Genomic DNA, 25,000 nt, shown 5'->3' with positions numbered 1-25,000 from the left:
TAAATATTTTGACCGATTCAAATTACTTTCGAAAATTAGGAAATCAATCCTCGTGCTATTTTGTAGTTCAATAAAACTAGCATAAAAAGAAATTTTCAACTTTCTCTTGCAATTCTTCTTTACAGGGAAGTATAGAAATACTGCACATCTTACTTTGCAAATTTATATTTTTCAACTTCACGGACAAACTGAAAATGGTGTACAGTAGAGACCAAATTTCATAATTATTATTTACATTTAAATGTTAATTATAGTTAGATAATACTGGCAAACAAAAAAGGGTTAATATTGAAAAAATTTACCATAGTACATGCTTTTTGGACAAAGTTAACATGTCAACAAATCTTCATAGTGATGAATTACAAGACACTACTGAAGATAAACCTCAAAAAATGCCCAATTGTCAAATTGGTAAATTACATTTTCGCTTCAATGCCACACATTACAACTGGTTTTCAAGTTACTATAGCTATCTTCTAGGATTATCAATGACTAATCTGATCAAACCTGAAAATGATCCTTTTTAATACCAAACTTAATAGCTAGGGATATTCAAGTCTTTACTTCATAAAGCCTGAAATGAAGATAGAATTGGATGGAAAAACCTTTGAACCTCGATGCAAACATGAAAAAATGTACTTCTGAAGTAGCTAGCTTATATGAATCCCAGCAAAGAGGGAAGAAAATTCCAAACCCTGATAGCAGAAATAAGACAATATAAAGCAATGCCACAAATTCTAGCAACTTGGAGAACATTGGTCAAGTAGCAGCAAGGCAGTTCTTTAATCTCTCAAGAGAATGAACATTGCTATGCCCCACAACTGACAAAAAAGATAAAATACAATTATTACGATTATAAATATGAAAGAAATACAAAAAACCAAATGGTCATAATTCACCATTTGTATAAATTAGCTTTCTGAAGAATGAAACTTGAAAACAACCAAGTTCAGCAACATCTAGCTAAACAAGATTAAATGAACGGACGAGAAATAAACGTACACAAAGTAGAGGAGGGGAAACGAATACTGTAAAGTATCTTTAGTACTATCAGTAAAGAACTGCCATTGATATTCTCTAGGCAGTGTAATTTCACATGAAGTTTTGATTGAGAAATTTTTTCTTCAACAGGAAGTTTCAAGTGAACATGATGACAGTGACCTCATTGGAACCAATTCCAAGTGAGATTAAAAAAGTTACACAAATTTTTACAACCAATATAAAAATTATTCACAACATACTGTATAGATAAAAATCCTATTTTTAAAATTTCATACTGCTCTCTGCGAGATAATTTTGAAGTATACTTTCTGATACATTTATCACTTTCAACCAGGCTTCACCCAGCTTACTTGGCTATGATAAAATTATAAGACTATTTTACCTTGGTTGTGCCCCAAAACTACTAACAAGGATAAGGCGAATATAAAAGTAAAGCAGTAGACACTCATTAAAAATTGGTATACAAAAGACAAGTGAATATAAAATGAAGCTAAACCCTATAAATCCTTGATAATTTTCCAATGCAGTGCATGTATCAATGATGAAACTGATGTAACACCCATCTCAAGTTTTAATTAAAACACAAAAGCGAACTATTTCAACCTTGCGCGATTAACTTAATTTTCAAGGCCTCAGGTGTTTATCTTTTAATTCTTTTCAGATCTAACCCCAAGCAAGAAGCTATCTAATTTCTTGCTGATGTCAAGAGAGCTATGCTGGATTTTCCCAAAAGGTCCATTCATCCTCCTCACCCCATTTTGAAAATGGAACACTGTTAAATCAAATTGCAGGTCGAGTGCAATTGCCAAGTCACAGAAATTTTGATTTTTGGCTGTTTAATACCATACATAAACTACAAATCTCATACAATGAAGCTCATCAAGTTATAAAAAAACTGCATAATTTTCATGGGTTTATGAAAATAATATACTGTACAGTACTCGCATTGTTTAAACTTATTTTATACCATCACTGAAATAACTAATTTCATTAACTTTACAGTTGTTAAATATCTTTAATAAGCTTGATTATATATCAAACAGCATATAATGCATAAAACAATAACTCTTACAATCTTACAAGCAGAATACAATAAAATCATGTCACAGTATTGAGAATCCTTAACAGTACTATGCAGTGTATATATAGCCAAACTTATACAAAAAACCTAAGCTAAACTTCCATAATTTACAAAGTTATGACAAACATTCTAAAACTGAGCTATAATTGAAAGCAGATTTTGTGAGATCTAAAATAAAAATACTTGGGCATATGAAAAATTATACGTCAGTCCTGAAACTACTTTTACGTGGAATAGCTGCAGACTCTTATTTTATGTGCTAGACATATGTACAGTTAACAAATAATTGCACTAGTGCAACAGATGTAAACAATGCAATAAAAGTTTTATATAAGTGGTAAGTAATAAACAAGTAAGCGTTTCGGCTACACATCACAATTTTCTTCTATATCCAGTCTCAATAGTCATACTTTGAGTGAGCTCTTTAAATTTAGTCTTCACTGTGACTATTATCTACACACAATTAACATTAGAGTTTCCCTTCTATTCAATTTTATTACCCTAGAAAAGATATTTTATTTTGCATAAACTTACTTCCACCCTCCCTCCCCTTTTCACTAGAAACATGTACAGCTACCTGTACAAAACAGAGCTTTTTGAAAAGGGTCTTGCAAAAATAAATACTGTTTACTATCTGATAAAGCATTACAAATAGCCACACAAGCACCAAACCTGCTACGTTATCATAGCTATTTTTACCTGGAAACTTACTTTAAATGTACAGTTTAAAAGTGCATAACAGTAATAATATTAATTTTTTTAATATCAATTTTCAAACTATTTCTAACTACATTATAAATAATTATGCTGCATATACCATAAATTACTTTTAAAAATCTAAAAAAAATATTTTAAGTACCGATACTGTATGATAAAATACTGTAACTGCTTCTTATAATGTCTAGTATTTAGCGATAATTGTAAATTTAGCTGGATACTTCACACAAATGGATTTTAAGTTGGGAATAAACTACTGAACATTCTAATTAAATTTGTATCTTTATTGTTTTTTTGTGTAACTCCACTATATCCTCAAAGAATGTGTATGTCATACAGTAGCCCACTATTGATATTTGTTAGTAGGTTAAATGTTTATATCAAACTATCACTTGGATATGTGAATTTTGGCTCAATATTTTACTCTCAAACCATATTAAAAAACCTTTCCCTTAATAGTCCCTTGTGAAAGTCCCTTGTGAAGCATGGATGCTTATATGCCTGAGTGGATGTTTTGTCCAAAAGTACAATAATTTCGTTGACAAAAATTTATTAACCCTCTGCTGGTCTCGGACGTGACAAAATCCCTACCAGGCTCAGGATTTGCAAAAATTTTTTACGACGAGCTATGTTAAAATTTCATAACGTAACTTACAAATGAATAAAACTAGAAACTGAAAATTACAGTGCACTAATAATAAATTTCCTACATAGCTACATGAACGGTATCGAATCCTCAGAGGGCTAATGTCTAAAGATAACCCATATTTCATTATTGAATGTAACTTTAGTTCATGAACACTAATAGGGATTTACAGTAAGTTTAATCATAGTTTTTTCCTTAATGCTATAGTTTTATCAAACTTTCTCTGAGACCTTACTAAAAGTTTACGTCCCCAAGTTCAACTTAACGAGTACTGTACTTAATATATACTTTTTATTTGGTCATTACAACTCGACTGTAAATCATGGAGGGTCGTGTGTATTCATAACATAAGCCTGTCCTTTATTACAAATATCTAATTTCTTGTTTTAACAGGTATTCTTGTGTAATCATAAGTAATAAAAACCTGGCAAATGACTTTTATTCAACAATATACTGTAAACAATTTAAGACAGCAAAAATTTTCAAGTGGAAATATAAACAGCTAACTAAATTTGTTGGGAAAAAAATGCTTAAACCTCACAGTAATCATACTAATTGCTGTGAAAATGGACATTGTTGGTATCATACATACCTACAAACATAATCAAATAAAATACTAATGGGAAAACATGAAATTCTTATCTTCCCTAAAAAAAAGTTTTGACACACTGAGGCCAGTTTCTTTCACCAATGGCCAATACTTGGGAAGCCTCGACAACCAATTCTTACATTAAAAAAACTTTCTAGGGGCTTAGGTCAAGAGTAGTTGAAGCCAAAATCAGGTAGTGGTTCAAACATCACTTCAAAAAACTTGTGCAAAGATAACATATGAAGCCTTCCTTCAGACAAAAAATTTCTTGTAATACGCACAGGTCTTAGAAATTTGAACCTAACCATGAATTTTCCTGTAAATTACTGTACATCAATAGGTTGTCCATATTTCATTCCTCAAAGAAATTGCGTATATAATTCTTAGTTTATTGAGGAGGCAATCATTTTATGCTGATGATACATAAACCTCCAATTACTGGATATACTCCCTTAGCTCAACAAAAAGATCAACAACATATACTATAGGAATTGTATACCTTTACGTTTAAATACCATAGGGCCTTGATACTAGATTATTTCTTTTTTTACTAAGATATTCAAAGACCAGATTGAATATGACAAGTCTTCGAAAAAATTGAATAATAAAATCAAATAAAAAATCTGATAAAAATAGATTAAAAACAAGATATTTGGTCACAAATGCTAGTTTAGTATTCACTACTTGCTAGTTTTAGCTAATGAGGAATTATTTGTGAAAAGTATTGGTTTAAAATTGTCCTTACTGTATTTTTTGGTAATAGATTTTAACAACCAATCCAATTCTTTTCTTGTCAAATGATCTCGCTTTATACTCCAAACTTCAACTTTTCTCTTTCAACAACATAAAAGACAACTTTTTACTGTCATATATTTGTTACTTTATCCTGTATAATAATATCACCATAACTCAATAAAATAATAAGTTTAATTAGTCCATCAGGAAATAGTTACGAGACCCTATAGTAATTAATAAAATTTCATAATACAATGCACTTTATAACCATAAATGTGATGAATTGTGTTAAAACATTAAGTGTGCTTGAATTCTGTGAGCCAAAACTACTGGCTTATAGCCTTGGATAAGACAACTTACAAAATTCTTTAGTTAAAAAAAAAAAAAAAAAAAAAAAAAAAACCCTGCCATCTCACTCACTTGGTTTTTGCCAGTCTGACAAATCAATGTTATTCAAAATGGTTAAAGAAATCAAAGAGTAAAGGAGATGTCTACTGTTCAACAAGGTGCAAGAAAATGTCACTCGGAGGACATGAAAATCAAGCCAAACTCAAAACCATGTCAACAATGGGGACAAATGAAATAAAAAGTAATCAACAACTACAAATAAACAAGACCAAAAGCAAAATGCAAGCAAACCATACAGGCAAGAGAAACATAAAATGGCTACCTCATCTCAAGTGCCTCTAAACCTAAAGAAAAAGGCAGGGAGTAAAGTTCCCTCTACTAACCACAATAAGATTAGGAGGAAATGTAGGGACTGAATAGCCTACCTTTTCTTTGGTTCTTTAGGAGTCTTGGGTTCCTTGGGCTGGCGAGGCGGTCTGAGGGAGTGAGCGGCAACAGTTATATCTCGGGCACAATTACTTTTGAGAGCAACACCATCAAATTGAATGTCAATCTTTTAAAATGCTGCTATGCTGATGTCAGCCAATCTCTTACAAGCTAAGAATACAGAAAGCTAAGGCAATCCCAGCCCACTTTCAGACTTAAAACATTCTACCGCCTACTGAGCAAGAGTTCCTAATAAAGACTTCTACAAAACCTCCAATATTTTAAAAATTACACCTCCAAATCCAATATTCAATCCATAACTTAAGTGCTTAATTTGCAAATATACAAAACATCCCAGGAATAACAGACCCATACTGTACCATCTACAGGTGTGTTAGTCCCTACATGCAAAGAAAGATATTTACAGCATGTTTGAGTTTAGAAATGTTCTGCAATAAATATAAGTAAAGCATTCCATGACCTAATTTCATATACGTACTCTGTAATCTAGTTACGCCGACTTTATAAAAAAGAAGGAAAAACCATTTACCCATACATAACTGTGCAATACAATTACAAATTTAAGGTAACATATAAAAATAGCCCATCATGAAGCAGATTTATTTATACCTTCTGAAAGCTTGTAAAATCCATAGGGAAGTAATTTTCTTAAGTATTTCCTCCTCAATTAACACGGTTAACTACCAAGTTTTCATTCAAGAAACTATAAAAGATTCCAGCTTTTTATATAAAGCTATAGTGGTGACACATTCTATGAAATTCAATAGTGATAAAATTAAATGTTATAAAATTTAAGCTTCACCCTTGGGTAAGACCAATGTTATTTTAAAGAGAGAATCTTATTGAAAAATATTACTCCCATCAAATAGGATTAAACTAGATCCATTTTTCATCCACACTTCCATTTTATAAAACCCCCCAAAAATTCCCTTGCCATTCATAACCACAATCTTCTTTTACTTAGGAATCCCTTCTATTATTAAGCATTTTCCATACCAAATTACTTGGTTTGCATTATCAACTGACCATTTGCAAATTACTTGGTTTGCATTATCAACTGACCATTTGGAGTCCAATAAAAAATAAAATGGCTCTTGAACTATAAAAGCTTAAAACTGTATCTGTAAAGATACTTGAGGTAAGACACCTTAAAATAAGGCAATAGCAAAAACCCCTGCAAAAAGCAAGTAAAGAATGATGAAGCTGCATCACACAAATAGAGAATAAATAAAACATTTCATAAACACCAACCTTGCTTTCTTGGGTTTTGGTTCCTTGGGTTCCTTGGGCTCTTTGGGTTTCGGTTCCTTTTTAGGTTTGGGCTCCTTCTTTGGTTTGGGCTCTTTTGGAGGCTTTGGCACCTTAGGAGTCTTGGGTTTACTCGGCCGTTTCTTCTTCGTGTTGTTCTTTGGTGGCTCCTCCACTAGCGTCGTTGGGGGTTGTTGCTGTAGTCAAGAAAAAAGACAATGTGAGTTAATATTTATCAATACAAACTTAGAGAAATAAAAACATAACATTTTAGTAAATGTGAATCGAGCCTTTCGCTTTTGTTTTAAACATTAGTAAATGCCAGTGTACTGCAGTACTATCTTATTCATGTGACAAACACAACAAAAGCTAAAAGCCCTGGAGTCCTATTAAGAAAAGCAGGCCAGGCCAAAATGAATCAAAGTAGAGAGAAAATCATCGAGATAAATAAATATCAAAATATGAACAGTGGGACTGAAAATAATCATAGTTAAAGAAAAAGATGGTATATTACTTGGGCCAAAAGTCCCAGTGCTCAGGTTGGAGGAAAGTTAACCCTTTCAATCCTAGTCCCTTGCCAAAGAATCTAGCACTTATGCCTTACGACTTTTTGGGAGAAATTACACCCATACCTCTCTTCACGAAAGACTATGCTGACGAAATTTTCAAGCTGCGAAACGATATGCGAATATTTTTTATGGCAGTTTACGAAAAATGATTTATTTTAAGAAAAGATTTTTGCCAGCCAGGCCAAGAATAAAAGTCACCCATCACAAAGAATTGAAGAAAATGGGTTCAGAGAACAGAAAATGTAGTAGTAGCCTATAGTAGGGGTAACTATAACAGTACAGTACATATGGAACTATATTTAGTATACAGTATGTACAGTATTGTACTGTATGTATTGTATCATTATCCATTTATTATTACATTATGTTGTAATAACTACTTAATTGACAGGTATTAATAGTTACTCTAGGCATATTGAATGGTTCAAATGTATTTGGCTGTACAGTATTTCATTGTGGTTATACTGTCGCTATGTTATGAGATTTAATGTGTTTTGTAGGGTTTGGAACGAAATAGACAATTTGCATGTGAAATGTGACTCACAACACGAAAAAATCCCTTTACGAAAGCCACTCCCGAAAGAATTAATTTCGTGTTGTGAGGCATTACTCTATATTAAACTTATCTAAGGATAAAAACTATAACAATAACGTCAAAAAATTTTACATCACAGAATTGAAATTTGCTTTCTATCAATATCTAATTTTACATATTCATTAATAACAAAGAGGAATGAAATGGCAATAACAGGCCATAAAATACATCCATTGTTGTCAAGGGGAGTAGAAATATCCAGACGTAAAATATGAACAATGGGTTAAAAGAAGTTGAACAAAGATCGAAGGGAAAGAAACTGGGATGGAGCAGAAGCCTAAAAACCAAGTGCAGCTACAGAACGAAGGGACAATACACACACTTTAGTAATGGCTAAAGTGAACCAAATGAAAGGGAAAAATATGAAAATTCAACCCAAAGATAAACCATCAAAATAATATTCTTGGCCCTTCATTTAACCGGGCCTTAAAAAAAAGGGTGCTTTAGTGTACCCTTTGGCAAAAGAACGCAATACTGTACTGAACAGTACACGACCATGAATATAGCGGCTACTGCTCTATATAGGACTACAGAACTTTATTTCAAAATAATAGTAATCCATAGTGTGAATCCCTACGTGATTATAACACGGGACCTTTTGGGTTGAACACATGGGTTACAGTAGGAATTCATACGCATGCACATTTTATATAAATACACAGGTTTACAGTATGACTCAGGTTACAATGGTTTTGCATATACAATATAGGTCCCATATTGGAATAGTTTTTCTTTTTTAGTTTCCATTAATAATTGTATATTTGTCCTTCATGTGTTTCATATCGTCCTACCCATTTCTCTTTCATATGTTTATCATCATGTCATACATTATGAATAATACTGCATCAACTTTGGTGCTTAGGTACAGCACTGAATTTAGGTCTGTTCAGACATCCATCAAAACAATAGTTATGTTATAGAAATGATTCTGTTCTAACTCGAGGACCTAATGTATACATATATTCATATGTTGTATAAGTAATGTATTCCTGTGACATGACTGTCAAAAACATCAATCAATTCCCCCTGGATCGCCTATACATTTATTCATATATAGTATACGTAAATGTATTCCTTTGACTTGCCAAAAATATCAATCAATTCCTCCTGGTTCCCTTCCACAAACATAAAGAAATGAACTTTAAAGAATACACTTGTCCTTTAAAGAAATTAATTATAATTCAATCTCTTTTAGTAATTGCATTTAATCAGATGAAAAGAAAATTCATAACCTCAATCTATAGAACAAAGAAAATTCATAACCTCAATCTATAGAACAAAGAAAATTCAATAAGAAGACTATAATAAACAACTAACCAAATGTTTATGGAATAAATAAAAAATAAAAGCTATCATTATCACAAAAAAAAAGTAAACTTTAAACATGCAAAACTGGAATGAAGCTCTTGCAAAACAGAAACTAGTTTTGCTGATGAACTAAAAGGGGAACAAACTCCCAAGTATTGGCACCTAGCCAAGAGCTAGGGGTAGAGGGAGGGAGGGGGATTGTGTAACACGGAGCCTGGGGGACTAGAGGGGGGTATGGCATAGCAATGCCGGAAAGGAAAGAAAAAGACAGGTTTAGGAGGTAAGTTCACACAGGGTCAAAAGGTTAACCCAAGTCTGCTGGGGTTTGTCAAGTAGCAGCTACCAGACACACACTACCTCTCTCTCGCTCTCTGAGAGAGAGAGAGAGAGAGAGAGAGAGAGAGAGAGAGAGAGAGAGAGAGAGAGAGAGAGAGAGAGAGAGAGAGAGAGAGAGAGAAAATTCAAATCATTCTATTTCTTAGCATAACTATGACAAGAAAATATTTTGCTATTGTACAGATATCCTAAATATAAAGCAGAAAACATCTTATCATACATGTTGATGCACTCATGAATACAGACAAACACTGGTAAGCATCATTAATTTCAAGACATAGAACTATGAATACAAATGCATAGCATTAAAAAGATTGGAATGCCCATAAAAATATAAATTATTAAAGACTGATAACTTTTAGTTTTAATGAAGGCATGTTATCTTTTGAAAGGAAAGACAATTGGAAAATTTTGGATAAATTTTAAGGATAATGAATAATCTGAGCCTCTGGAGAAGAAGAAATACATATAAATGTCAGTGGAGGTTCATAGAAATAATTCTTAGATGACATTACCTTACCCAGGATTTTGGTAAACATGGCATAAGATCAGGTAACTAAAATGTCAATACAGTGGTACACAATGTGCCAGTGATAAAATCAGTTGTCCCAATCAGCAAAATTGTATACATAGCCTGGCAAGTAATGTGTAGGCCTACCAGATATTGTTGGGGCCAGAGAGACCCTTTAAACAACCACGAGGGAATGCAGCTAACGACCTCACCACAACAACAAATGCAGCCATCTCTAGTCCACTGCAGGACAAAAGCCTCAGACATGTGCTTACTCACATCTGGGGTTTGGCCAGATTCCATCACCAAGCTGGCCAACTGCTGATTGGTGATGGTGGGAGACTTTTGTCCGATTGCTAACAGCAAACCAACTCCGTATGGGTGGTCCTAGTGCAACTTTGCTGATCATGGTAATACACATGGATGCATACAATGCCTTATAATGTACTGTATACATTACCTACACCTTTAAAAACCTTATGCCACCTTTATCCAATGGATTGACAGAGCTTTTGAACAAATGTTAAATAATATTGGTGAGAATATTCTTGAAAAATCATTTGACTGTAGAAGTAAATTTCCAGATCTTCCCAGTAATCAGAATACTGTACAAAATAAGAAGGCTGAAGTGTGAAAGTAGTTGCAGTAATACTAAACATAGTAGCTTCAAGAAGGAAAGGAAAACATGAAAAGAGACTATGGATAAATGGGCTTGCGTTAAAGATATGGAACTAAGAACTTACAAAGTGTGTGCAACAATCGAAAGTGAAGTCACAGATTTAATTAGAAGAAGAGGGGGGTATGGGGGAAGTAAGAAGAGAGTAGGGGGTGAGGAAACGAGAAGTTAAACATAGGAAAAAGAAAAACCTAAGGTATAACTGCTAGAAAGCAGGACAAATTCTGTAAAGGAATAATGCAGGATGGGCTTGGCAGCAAATACTGTGAGCAGTTTTTCAACAAAGTACAGTAAATGCATAGAGAAGGTTAATAAACCGATGGATCTCAGGATACAGGAGGGAAATCAACAAATGCTGTGAATATTTAGGGGAATTGTTGAAAGTTAATTTGAGAAGACGCAGCGCTGAATGATGGAATAGTGAAAGGTACTAGTTTAAGTTTGATAAGGTTTGTAAATGCGAATACCGAGGACATCAGAAAGATATTAATCCTCAAGAGGTTTTAAAACTATAAATCCTTACAAAGAAAGTGAAGTGGGCCAAAATAAGGTATGACATGTCTCCACAACCACTAGGTAAACAATATGGAATATGTGATGTGGAATGTCTACAATATAGGCAAAGGATGTGAAATGTTGAAATTTATCATGATTAGACTTGGAATGTCTCGATGGTTACTTCATGAGCAACAGGCATAAAAAGTCTGTCATTGTATAGTAACACTGACCTACCACACAAAACACACAAGAGAACAAGGCATTGACTACCGGCGACTTGGCAAATAGGCCTATGGACTCCATAACATCCTATCCATAAGGAATAGAACACTATGAGGAGTTTATTTTCACTGAATTCTGAATGGAGTTATCTGTTCATTGAAATCCATCTGGCCATTTGAGACAAACCTGGAGCCTACAAACAGCGAGTCGTCAATGGGGTAGTTAAGAAAAAATAAGTGATGAGAAACTAAGAATAACAAACAGCAAGATGATGAATGAATGCTAATACAAATGACTGATGATTGGAAGCTGTAAATTCTACTCTATACACCAGTAAATATATAATAATATTAGAAAAAAAAAAAAAAAGTCACAACAGGTGAAGCAAAGGTGACAGGTAGTGTGCAAAAATTTGTAGACTGGAGTAGCTATTGAAGTCAACAATAGAAAATGCAAAGGACTATTAAGAGAACCCTCTCTTACGAAGTTCTGAATATGAGAGAAACTAAATTAATAAAAAAGTATATTTCTAGGTGAAAGAGGATACATCTTGTGACGGAAGTGCAACATTCACAATAGGGAGGGAGGGAGGAGGATGAGATACTGAAAAGAAAGAGCACACTATCCAGTTTTTCAATATCAGTAAAAGAAGCATTATATGCATCAGTATTTGATGTTCTGCTGACGAGCTTTCTGCGTATGAGTTTGGAGTGGATAATGCTTGGTGGCTACTGGTGAAAGAATTTCTCTATGGGGTCTGTGATCCAGTGGCAGAGCAAATTTAGTATAAAAACGTATTCATTGTGTGTATGTTCAAGTAATACTCAAGAGAAATGTGATGCTCTGATACAAAAGAACCATGAAGAAAATGCAAATGCAGACAATAAATACACAGAAAAACACACACACAACAAATACACAGAAAAATACACATAAATACACAGAAAAATACATAAACGACACAAAAATAATCCTGGAATAACTTTGCTATATTGAATTCACTACTGATTTTTAGCACCCAATATCTTTTATTCTCAAAAGTTTGCAGTTTCAAATTTGTTATGTTACTGCAGTGGGTAAATGTTTTTTTTGTGACAGCTAGCTAAAGCCTACTAGTGACATCATTGCCACATAAGATAGAGTTAAATACCGAACACTTTTGTCTTAGGGACGAGATTGCACTTGTAACTTTAATCTGAAGAACCATTCTTAATGCGAAAAAGTATAATTAGAGGGGAAGTCAGGAGACAGCTAACCTCCATAGCGGCAGCTTATTTCTCGACCTTGACCTTTGATTTTCCTAAACTCACAATGATGTGCAAACTTATGGCTGATGACACGAATTGGACATTTGGCTTGACCTTTGAACTAAACCTTCCAATACTTAATCCTTTCCAGCTTTTTATATAACAGTTAATCCCTGCTAGTTTCATTACTCTAGACTGAAATTTGTGGCCAGGAAGCTGTTCACCAACACACGCACACACAAACAGGGCCAAAAAATAGCCTTCCAACTTCATTGGCAGAGGTAAAAATACTAAACTGACATAGTCTTGTGTTAGTATATTCATACAGAGTAGAATACTGTATAGTTCTTCAATAAAAGAGGGAAGGAAGGGGACGGATTTTCATTCACAGCTGGGAACAGCAAGTGGCTAATCACAGAAATTAAGGATTAGTTTTTCATTTCAAAATCAGTTGAGTACTGTAAAATAAATGACATTTCCTGACAGTCTCGGTTGCCTATTGCATTCTGGGTTCGATGACAATGGCAGTGGAATAGCTCAACTTACAGAGTATTTACCTATTTTCATAAGAATAAACAATCTGCTTTAATAATTGAACACTTACTTTTACTACTATGAATAAAAATCTCTTTCTATGCACTTGAAAGAATAAGAGAGAGAATCGCTAATTGGCAGGCTGTTATAAACTTTAAGAAGCATATGCTGACAAACAAGCAAAAAACAAGTCCTTTCAATATTGCAAGCAAAGTTATATATTTAAAGGTACATAACCTCACGCCTCAGTGATGTCATAATCAGAACATCTACCTTAAAAATACCTTGACATCAGTTTATTTTCCATTTCTACTCTCATATTTCAATCTTGTACTTTGTCTATTTCAAGTTGTGTACTTTATGTAATTTGAGGCTTTGTTCCTATGTTATAATGCAGAAAGCTAGCTTGAGCACAAGCCTCCTCAATAGGATAACCAAGAAGTAAAGAACTTTCACATGACTGAAGAAAACTAACAACTGAAAGAGAAGTGTTAGCCCTGAAAGAAGTGACAGAAGCAATTTTTCATAGAAAGGAAGCTTACAAGGATCATGGAAATAGAAAATAAGAAGAGAATATCACAGCTTGAGGAGAGCCTTTTTGACAATGGGAAAAATAGCTAATTGGAATGTTTTCAAATGACAAAGAATGGTTGTCAAAAGTTCTATTTTCTTCATCATCATACAGTCATAAAATCTTGCTGTAACAATTGAATTTTTTAAACTTGCACTTGCAAAGGAGTCTCATTAGATGCATGTCAAAGCCATGTATCCCTTCCCCTCACATCTCTCGGTCTTCCTAGTGCTTTCTGGATATCAAGGACATTTCTTTCAAATCTCCTTACCATCTATAACTTCCTAGATCCTTCTCTCTAACAATTCTTTCCAACAACCTATGCTTGTCTATTCATTCCTTGTTCACCAAACTAGCTGAAAATCAACTTGCCCATTTGCTGACATTGGCTTTTTAACCTTTCCTATGGATTTCCACATATATGTACTCTCTCTCTCTCTCTCTCTCTCTCTCTCTCTCTCTCTCTCTCTCTCTCATCTTGGGAAATTGTATGTTGTGCATGTGCTGATAGTTAGAAGTAGAGCACAAACAGACAGGACTAAAAATAAAACCCAATAATGTTAAATGATATCAGTTTTTGAATCTCACCCTAGTTACTATGCTGAAAACTAGAACCACTTATGAGGTACTCCCACCTAACACTTTCAGGGGGGGGAGGGGGAACCTTTGGACAATATGGTTTTTTTTTTTGTAAGATTTTTTGTTCTGAAATGTAATAAGCTTCCTTATTCAATTTTAATTTACACACACACAAATAAAATAAATCTCATCAGAAAGCTATTTACTTGTGGTGAGAATCAAAAGAATCATAGAAAAATTCAAGTATTTTGATTAGGAGGGATTCTAGATTATTGAGCCTAGTTCATCCAAGAAGTGAGGAAAATGAACTGATAGGAAATTGTGGCTATGAATTAAGTTTTAGTGTGTTGTCTGCATGTAAATTAAATAAGGAAGCTACTTAAATTTCACAACAAAAAAGGAAAAAAAAATATTACAAATAAAAAATATTGTCCAAAGGGTTTTTTTTTTTTGTTCCTCTGAAAGGGTTGGGGGGAAGGGGAGAGACCTCACATGAGTAATTCCAGTTTTCAGCATAGTAACTAAGGGGTGAGATTAAAAAATTAAAATATTTAACATTATTGGGTTTTACTTTTAATACTGTTTGTGCTCTGCTTCTAATTATCATTGTGAACACAACATACAATTTCCCAAGATTACAATGAGAGAGAGAGAGAGAGAGAGAGAGAGAGAGAGAGAGAGAGTATATACTATTAGAATTCCCTCCACACACACAATTATATAATATATATATATATATATATAGAGAGAGAGAGAGAGAGAGAGAGAGAGAGAGAGAGAGAATGAATTTAATACAAATGTAAGATGGAGCGCCACAGAGCCGTACATTTATTTCAATGGTTCACCTCACAGAGCCAAGACAATGAATCCAAATTAACCAGAACCCTCTGGTTAACATGGAATACAAACAAATTATGGTACCACAGTCATATGCAAGCAGCCCCATACTTGGCTACACAAGCCATGGGCAACATCTACCAAACTGAGCATTCTGAGAAACAGCTATGGGAGGTTACTCCACACTGCAGCTGCTAAAACAACAAAAACAGCAACAAAAGGAAGCACGCGTTTGAGATGGGAGAGGGAGAGGGAGAGGGAGAAGGAGAGAGGGAGGTACTCTTGTTATGAATAAAGGTAGGTGAAAATTGCATGTAATGGTAGCTTGGGACTTTGCATATGCTGCTGGTAACCAGAACTGCACGAGAGAGAGAGAGAGAGAGAGAGAGAGGAGAGAGAGAGAGAGAGAGAGAGAGAAGGGGGAGGAGAGATGACAGTTGTGGTACCTCCTGGTGAAAATGGTGGTAAGGATAATAATGGTGGTTGTGTGAGGATAGTGGTGGTGGCGGCGAGGCAAAGGGAGGCGGGCCAAGGTTTGCGAAGTATTGATCGAAGGGAGCGCCACACACACACACACACACACGAACTTGAAAAAAAAAATATTATAAAAAACAATTCCTCAACCCATTTCCAAAGACAACATTTCTTTGAGTATTCGTTGAAGGAATGATTTCGTACAGCAGTTCAACACCCTTCCTAGTAAATCCACATAAGGACAGGGCTTAAAATCAAAAGCAAGCTATTAACGGACAGAACGTAGACCAAGAGGCAAACAACCAAATGACAAAATAAGCGCTGCGCACGAACACGTGCTCGGGAGAGAGAGAGAGAGAGAGAGAGAGAGAGAGAGAGAGAGAGAGAAATATCTACCTCCCTTAATACCTGAGGCGTCACGTGTTAGTTTCCAAAGCTATTGCAAACTGACATCCGTTGCAGACAAGACAGGCAGCTGCATCTTACGCGCTAATGTATTCCAACATAGCAAAATTCCCCAGGGAATGAGAGAGAGAGAGAGAGAGAGAGAGAGAGAGAGAGAGAGACGCCTCCTAAATTCGTAACGGTAGCTCGGGTCAAGATAATAACGAGAAGCAGAGAGAATATTCGACTGGGAGTTGTCATGCGCGCCATCTATGGCCGCTTACTCGAACTACGCAAGGCAACACAACTACCACCACCACCAGAACGACGACCATCCAAACCTATCCGCCAGAACCCAGAAGACGATGACTTTTCGAAGGGAGGTCTCCGACCGACAGCAACCAGGGCTACCAACACACACAGAAGAGCCCGGTCTTATAGACATTGACGCAAGAAATTATAAGAAAGAGGATTTATCGAGAGCAGTTCTCAACCCCATCTTGTGATAAGCTTCGACACTAATGCATGGCGGAACCCCTTATGGCTTACTCATGTTGGAACCGAAGGAGAGTTGAAACCGCCAAGCAGAATTGCAGTTATTCATCTGTCGAATATCAAGAGGATTATATAGATAACCTAACCTATCAAAAATAAACATTCGTTCGATTTCAAGAAGATAAAATTGTCTACTCTCGAGATCTGCAAGTGAGCATCTACGACGAAACCCGGCTAATGAAAAACTTCTATTCAAATATATAAAAAATAATATGCTAAAAACAATCAAATGTTTTTGTTTTATTCACTAAGGCTCTCTTGTTTTAATTTCGGCCAATCTCTCTTATTCCAACACTGTTAGTTTCATTTCATTGTGAAATTTCGAAAAATCATAATTGCCCCAGATGAACCTGGAATACACATACACACCCTTCAAACATTATTCTCTCTGTATAATGACAATTTGGTAAATGACATAAGCATGGCTCAACCGCGGTACATGAGACTATAGGTATTAACACAGCTGTCAAAACATATTTCTGAACACCTGGTAATGTACAAAATCAGCAACCAATGCTATGCTACAGAGATGCTATCCACGCGTACTACACTAGTTGACGGCCCTGTAAGAACGATTTTCTGTAGAAATAAAAATATTCAATAGAATCCTAAGGCAACTAATACTAGATAAGAATCAATCCCATTGCCTTGAAACACTGACCAAGGCTACAGCACTTCAGACATCGGCCATCTGATTCGTGTGCTGACCATCTGCTCTGGTCACAGAAATGTGCAATTATTATAATACCCTCCCCAGATCTGACTCTGAACTACCATTAAAAATGACAAGGAATAACATCCTATTGGATGATTATTAGTAACTAGATGATAAACTCCCCCCCCCCATGATCAACCATCCTGATAAGACTTCCAAACCTCTTATGTTCACCAGAAAACAACAAATGCACCCGTTTCTAGTCCACTGTAGGACAAAAGACTGAGAAATGGCCTTAGTCATGTCTGGGGTTTGGACATTTTCATTACCAAGCTGGTCACTGAGGACATTTCAGTCTGATTAATTACTCACAGCGAACCAAACTAGTATGGGTATCCCAACTCAGGTAATATTCTTTAAATTCTCTACTTAAACGGTCCTAAAATGAGATGCTCTAAACTGCACTCAAAATTCTCAATTTCTGTGGTTCAATAAACATCCCATTAGGCATAAATGGCTATGAAAATCTGAAATTTTCCCTTCAAAAATATAAGCATCTGTTCCGGAGAACACTTGTGACAGCCCGTATCATTGATGAGTTAGTTGGTCCATATGGAAACTGTATAACTATACATTCCCTTTTTCTGATCAAGTAATCATATATGTATAAATTTCGTTTTTATGCTCATATTAAACTTTCATCGAACTTAATTGTTCTCCTGCAAGGCAAGGTCAGACTTTAGAATCTACAAGTAGGCATCTTCCGTAAATACTATCAAAAGTGGCGTAGTATTGAGAAAGTATTAGTGTACAATGGTAATTCAAAGCGTAAAGTTTCACTATCCTAATTTGTATCGTTGTTTTGTTGTGTGTCTTTTCAATTATTAAATCTCAAAAAGATAATCCCGGTAGATAGGTTCTTCAAACATGGTAAGTTAAATCAACGACATAGCTTACATCATGCAAAAATTTCAATTATTCAGTTGACATAAGTTTTTATAGTTTAAATATGAAATATCTGTTTTAATGTTAATGTTTTCAAAATATTTTATTTCAATTGTTCATTACTTTTTTAGGTCGTTCATTTATTTCCTTATTTCCTTTCCTAGCTGGGCTATATTTCCCTGTTTGAGCCTTTGGCCTTATAGAATCTTGCTTTTCCAACTAGAGTTGTAGCTTGGCTAGCAATAATAAGAAGTGGTAATTTCCTAACTCTATAAAACTTTGTCCACTGAACTCAATTGTTTCGTTCCTACAAACCTAATCTATGCACATTACATACACACACACAATATACGGGGTAATTTGTGCATGTTTAGGAAGTACTCAAGTATGTGACCTGTCCTTCAAGTACTGGGAAATCAGACATCGTGTTTTCTATTGCATTTTGTTACCCTAAAAGGAAGTTGACGGACTTCTCTTTCTTGCAGTGATTAATCTTACTTGAGGCATTCATGCCCAATGCAAAAAAAAAGGGTGTGTAACAACAGGTAAAGCAAACTTTTCAACACTGTTGCATCTGTAAAGCTAGTCAATGAAGATGTTTCAATAAAGAAACCTAAAGTCGTTTAGTTACTAAACAACGGAAAAGATTACACAAGATTGAGAAAGACAATAAAACAGCATCTAAAACATCAGAATGACTGAGATATTATGGCTTTCAAGAGGGAAACTGAAAATTTCCTTGTTCTCCTAAGTCCTTCAATAATATGGATTTCACAATAAACACGCAATACGTTGTATGATACGCGAAATAATTACGTATATACAATAAACTGATCTTGTAGATCATGCTGTGCTTAGGGTTCCCCTATGTAATAGGAACAAGAACGAAGCCTTTGAAGTACAGTAAATTAAACCTGAAATAATAAAAGATAGTAAATTTCCAGTGCAAACAGTTGCTGATAATCACCCAGCCTCATAAGATCAAGGCATCTATCAGGTTCTGAATAAGGTTCATACAAGCATTAACAAACCTGATGATAGTGACCGATATGCATTTTAAAAATACGCATATTTCCCCATTTTCCTTCCTCTTCCCTCCCTTTGCTGTTCAACTTCTTAGACTTTACCACAATCATGTTTAAACTTCATCCCTCGCAAGACGGAATCACCAAGAACTACCGGCAGTTTAAAAGCATCATACACTAAAGTCCGCCAAATGTTGATGCCATGATAAGAATGAAAAAAAAAAAAAAAAACTAATAGCTTATCATACAAGAATATGTCAAATTTCGGTGGCAAAGATATGACAGTAGTGAAATAGGATTTTTTTTTTAGTCCTGGAAAGTATCTTCTTAAGGGTCCCTGAAGGGACTTTTTTGAAAAGTCCCTGAAAGGATTTTTTTTTTAAGTCCTGGAAGGTTTTTTTTTTAAAGAGGCCTGTAAGAGTTTTGACGAGCCCTGGAAGGGCTTTTGTTTTAGTCCTAGAGGGGATTTTTCAAGTACTGGAAGGAATTTTTTTTCAGTCCTTAAAAGGATTTCTTTGGTCCTGGAAAGGATTTTGAAAAAAAAAAAAAAAAAAAAATAACCCGCCTTTCTATAGTACCAATAGTAAGAGGACTGCCCGGCATCATGGTTCTGGACATATGTAAACTGTTCAGTGTTTAAAATATTTCACAAGTAATTCAAATGAGACTGAACACTTCCCACACATACGTGAAGCATCACGGGTGACTTGGGTCAATAACCACACTCTGAACAAGTGCTATGAATATCTCTGTGACGATAATCGGGGTGATAAGTTATATAAGTATCAGTCCATATGTAATAACTTAACTGGGCTTACATAAGAACTCGAGACAACCAACCCGAATCACACCCTTCTCCCTAATTCACATTCCAATAGTCTTTTTCTTTAATGATCACTGGGCTGTTTTTCCTGTTGGGGACCCTGAGCTTATAGAATCCTACTTATCCAACTAGGGTTGTAGCTTAGCAAGTAATCATGATAATAAATAAATAAAAAAAATATATATATATATATATATATATATATATATATATAATCGTGATTACTTGCTAAGCTACAACCCTAGTTGGATAAGTAGGATTCTATAAGCCTAGGGTCCTCAACGTGGAAAATAGCCCAGTGAGGAAGGTAAACAAGAAAAAAAAATTTTAAGATCATTAACAACATTAAAACAAATATCTCCTATATTAACTATAAAAACTTTAACAAAACAAGAACAAGAGAAATTAGATATAGAATAGTGTGCCCGATTGCACCCCCAAACAAGAAAACTAACCCAAGACAGTGGAAGACCATGGTACAGAGGCTTTGGCACTACCCAAGACGAGAGAGAGAGAGAGAGAGAGAGAGAGAGAGAGAGAGAGATTCCTCCTTTTATCTGAGAATATGGTCTTTTTTTTATTTACCTGATATTTCTCAAATTCAATGTGGATACATAAAGTTTTAAATAGGGTTTCTTGAAATTATTACACCATCTTCTAAGTTACTTTAACTGTAGTCATAAGTAACGACGGTCTTCTATTCGACAACTCTTCTGGGATCTACAATCAACAGACCAACAGGTTCCCATCATCACGGACTACCACAACAAAAAAAACGAGAGAGAGAGAGAGAGAGAGAGAGGAGAGAGAGAGAGAGAGAGAGAGAGAGAGAATGATCAATACAGGAAATGTGGTGAACAATTTTAGAGTTAAACGCGATAACTAACATGGACAGACCAACGATCCCTCAAACGCAGGAAATATTACGAGGAAGCAGATGCACAGGAAGAGGGGAAACGTTATAAATAAAGTGCATGCATGCACTACAGCAAATTAATTTAATCAATAATAATTCTATAACAAATTGTGGTAAAAAAAAAAAGACACGGTTGACTTCCTAAGTCAAAATAATCTCATTGTCAATTCTAATCAGAAACAAAGCACTTATGTATAATTAGTGTACGCGACCCGTAAAAAAATGACACCTAAATACTTAGATATGCCCATACAGATTCAACCCTTTACATCCGCTACCCTTTTCCTAACTACAACACGGCAGTGACGGCAAATTGTGGGAGATTGTAGTTTCCGAGTGTTCCTCACGGGGTGTGACCACACCCTCTCCTTCCTCCCGAAGAGCCGAATGACTGGGAGAGACCGAGTGGTTAAACGTCTGACAATGCCACGGAATGTACCTGAAAAAGGCTGAAAACATCCACTGTCGACTACCAACCAAGTATATGAGTCAAATGTCTCTTTTACGAGGCAAAACATTTTCTCTTATATAAAGGGCCCTCTGTGAGACAACTTCGGTGTCTCGGTAAGGGAGAGGTCCTTTGCCCCATATGAGCAGGTGGTTTACCTTTCTGGTTTCTATTCCACCAATTCGTTCAAAGCGGAGTCGTCGATTGGATTACAACTGCGTAACTGTTTTCGGGTGACGAGAGAGAAACATACTTCCAGATATCTTGACATGGCGCCACGCAGCTATTAATATCAAGGAAAATAATATTTGGATATAAAGACTATGAGAACAGCAAAGAAGTGAATTTCAGACGCTTTGATATTTGATCACAGCCAACCAAAGTTTTGGAAATAAAGATTAAGAGAAGAGTAAATGTCATAATATAACTTTGATCACAACAAATAAAAGATTTGGAAATAAAGATAATGAGAACAGCAAACAAAAAATTTACAGATGCTTCGCTATTTGATCATAACAAAAAAAAAAATACCTGGAAATAAAGATTATGAGAAAAGCAAAGACCTTTCAGAAGCTTCGCTATTAGATCACAATAAATAAGACTTGGATATAAATATTATAAGAGCAGCAAAGAAGATAATTTCAGACGCTTCAATATTTGATCACAGCAAATAAGATCTGGAAATAAAGATTATGAGAACAGTAAAGAAGAGAATTTCAGACACTTTGCTGTATGACCACAACAAATAAAAATACTTGGAAATAAAGATTGAGAACATCAAAGATAATTTCAGACGCTCGCTATTTGATCGCAGCAAATAATATACTTGGAAATAAAGATTATGAGAACAGCAAAGCAGATAATTTCAGACGCTGGCTATTTGATCGCAGCAAATATGAGATTTGCAAATAAAGATTATGAGAACAGTAAAGCAGATAATTTCAGACGCTCGCTAATTGATCGCAGCAAATATGAAATTTGCAAATAAAGATTATGAGAACAGCAAAGAAGATAACTTCAGACGCTTCGCTATTTGATCACAACAAATAAGTCTTGAAAATGAAGATAATGAGAACAACAAAGAAGAGAATTTCAGTAGTTTCGAAAGTTGATCATAACAAATAAGACTTATACAGATTATGAGAACAGAAAAGACGAACATTTCAGACGCTCGCTATTTGATCGCAACAAACAAAAGATTTGGAAATAAAGATTATGAGAAGAGTAAATATCAGAATTTCAGACGCTTCCATACCCAGTTACGCAAAAGTATGAAGGAGCAATTGCTTGAAACAAGACTCCCATAGGCGTCCAACAAAAATAAAAGTAAAATAAAGAGTACAGGTTGTGAGGGGGTGGAGGGGGTAATTTAGGGGGAAGGAAATGAGGAGGGGGAGTTTAGTGTTGACGATCCTCCTGGGGAGAGTGCACACAGCGTCAAGTGCGTTTCAGGGGGTTAACAGAATGAAAGGGGCAACGACTGCTGCCGTCATTTTTTTTTTCCGGAAGCGAAGACGTTTTTAAGGAAAACAGCAAAAGAATGAGAACCACGATATCGTACGCAGCACATTCACTGACTCATCATTTAGCAAGTAAACTCCATAAAAATATAAGATTAAGTAGATAACAAATACATTGTTCATGTGTAAACCTTGTATACATTGATCAGCAAAATGCGGCCATTGTAAACAATCTCTCTCTCTCTCTCTCTCTCTCTCTCTCTCTCTCTCTCAGGACTGGGATAAATCCTCAGCGTGACCAGAAAAATTTATAAATATAAAATATATATATATACACATATATATACATATATACACATATATACGTACATTATATATATATATATATATATATATATAATTTTGTGAAAACTGAGCAGACTTAGATGGGCCAGCACATTGAACCTTTTGAATATTTAAATATAATATTCATTTAAGAGTCTTCCTTTCACATTGATAGCGGCAGCGGCCTCGTTCGAATATCTACATTCACTCTCCGAGGGTCATTACACCCTGCATATGAAAATTAACGGTACCAAGAAAGCTTCGGCGCATGTCACGCAAATACAGGAAATACGTCATTCAATCGTATCGTTACGCGCGGGAGAGAGAGAGAGAGAGAGAGAGAGAGAGAGAGAGGAGGGGGGGGGGTCTAACAAGAACTTGGAATTATAAAATTGATAAGCATTCTAAAAAAACAAACACGTGTGTGTGTGTGTATATATATATATATATATATAAATATAATATATATATAATATATATATATAAATATATATATATATATATATATATATTCATCAAGCTTTCAACCCGGCTTCACAAGAGTTGGAAGACCCAGCCTTACATGGCTGAGGACTATGAAGCGGGACGTAGGAGAGGACGATTGGAGAGGTATTGATTTAAAAGTTCAAGATACAGATGACTAGCGAAATCTAACTGAGGCCTTTTGCGTCAATATGCGAGGCCTTTTGCGTCAATATGCGTAGGGGGCGATGATGATTATATATATATATATATATATATATATAATTTTTCAACATTAAACACTTCCTCCTTATATGGGTGGCCCGTGGAAAAAAAATTATCACAGTAACATTCATCTTTTAATTTTCTTAATCTTTAATAAATAAAGTATTAAAACTTACACAACTAAGTCCCATCAGTAGAACGTCCTAATACTCCACACAGACTGACAATGGCTAGATATGGCACACACGCTGGCACTTCCTGGATATAGAGATTTTTCAGAACTTAGGGTCGTCTATTCTTTACACATGTCCGAACCACCTAATAACTAGGGCCAATACGTCATCATCTACTTTCTCATTACATCGATTATGACAAGAATGGTCTTATGGTAAAGAAAATGATACTAGGAAATGTAAAATGCCACTTTTTTCTAAAATTAAAAGTATTTAATCAGATGGTCCTATTTGGAGCCTTACTAAAGGCCTTAGAACATACTAGTAACAACACAAAGTCATGGAAAGACTAATGGTGCGAATAACACTAAGACAAAAAGAGCAACACGGATACGAGAGCAAATTAAAGTAAAGGGTATTCCAACGACATGTATGGAAAACAAATGGACAGGAGCACGACATATAATGAGAAAGACAGATAAGAGGGGATAATAGGAACCACCGAATGGGTCCCCCAGACATTGCAAAAGCAGCAGAATGAATAGAAGACAATTAATCGACAAACTAAGAAAGGCCATAAACAAACGGAAGTGGAAGGACATATGTGAGACCTTTGTCCTGCAGTGGACTGTCAACTGCTGTGGATTATGAAGTTAAAATCTGCATGAAACTAAATACCTAATACAGCAATTGTTGTAAGTTTATCGTCGTTCGCATGTAGAGAAAACTATATACATTGACAATACCCGATTGCAGTAAATACTTCTTTATAATATAAAGGTTTTCTATATTACATTAAAGCACACATTTTCCCGTGTATATAAATAAAAACCCA

General features: G+C 35.1%; 1 protein-coding gene across 5 annotated transcripts in view; it reads right to left on the bottom strand.

Moving 5' to 3' along the window:
• Positions 1-25,000, bottom strand: part of kis (kismet) — a 140,386-nt gene that overhangs the window by 38,805 nt on the left and 76,581 nt on the right. For 4 of the 5 annotated variants that reach the window (XM_068385444.1, XM_068385441.1, XM_068385445.1 and 1 more), the window contains exons 4-5: positions 6,817-7,010; positions 5,544-5,594 (exon numbers count right to left, since the gene is read on the bottom strand). In XM_068385444.1, the coding sequence (XP_068241545.1) occupies positions 5,544-5,594; positions 6,817-7,010 (245 nt within the window). The remainder of the gene's footprint in view (positions 1-5,543; positions 5,595-6,816; positions 7,011-25,000) is intronic. The other variant, XM_068385446.1, reaches the window with a different exon arrangement.

Source organism: Palaemon carinicauda, chromosome 13 (genome assembly GCF_036898095.1).
Source record: "Palaemon carinicauda isolate YSFRI2023 chromosome 13, ASM3689809v2, whole genome shotgun sequence".
Classification (NCBI taxonomy): domain Eukaryota; kingdom Metazoa; phylum Arthropoda; class Malacostraca; order Decapoda; family Palaemonidae; genus Palaemon; species Palaemon carinicauda.
The sequence above is the reverse complement of the archived record's forward strand: the minus strand, read 5'-3'. Positions and strand labels throughout refer to the sequence as shown.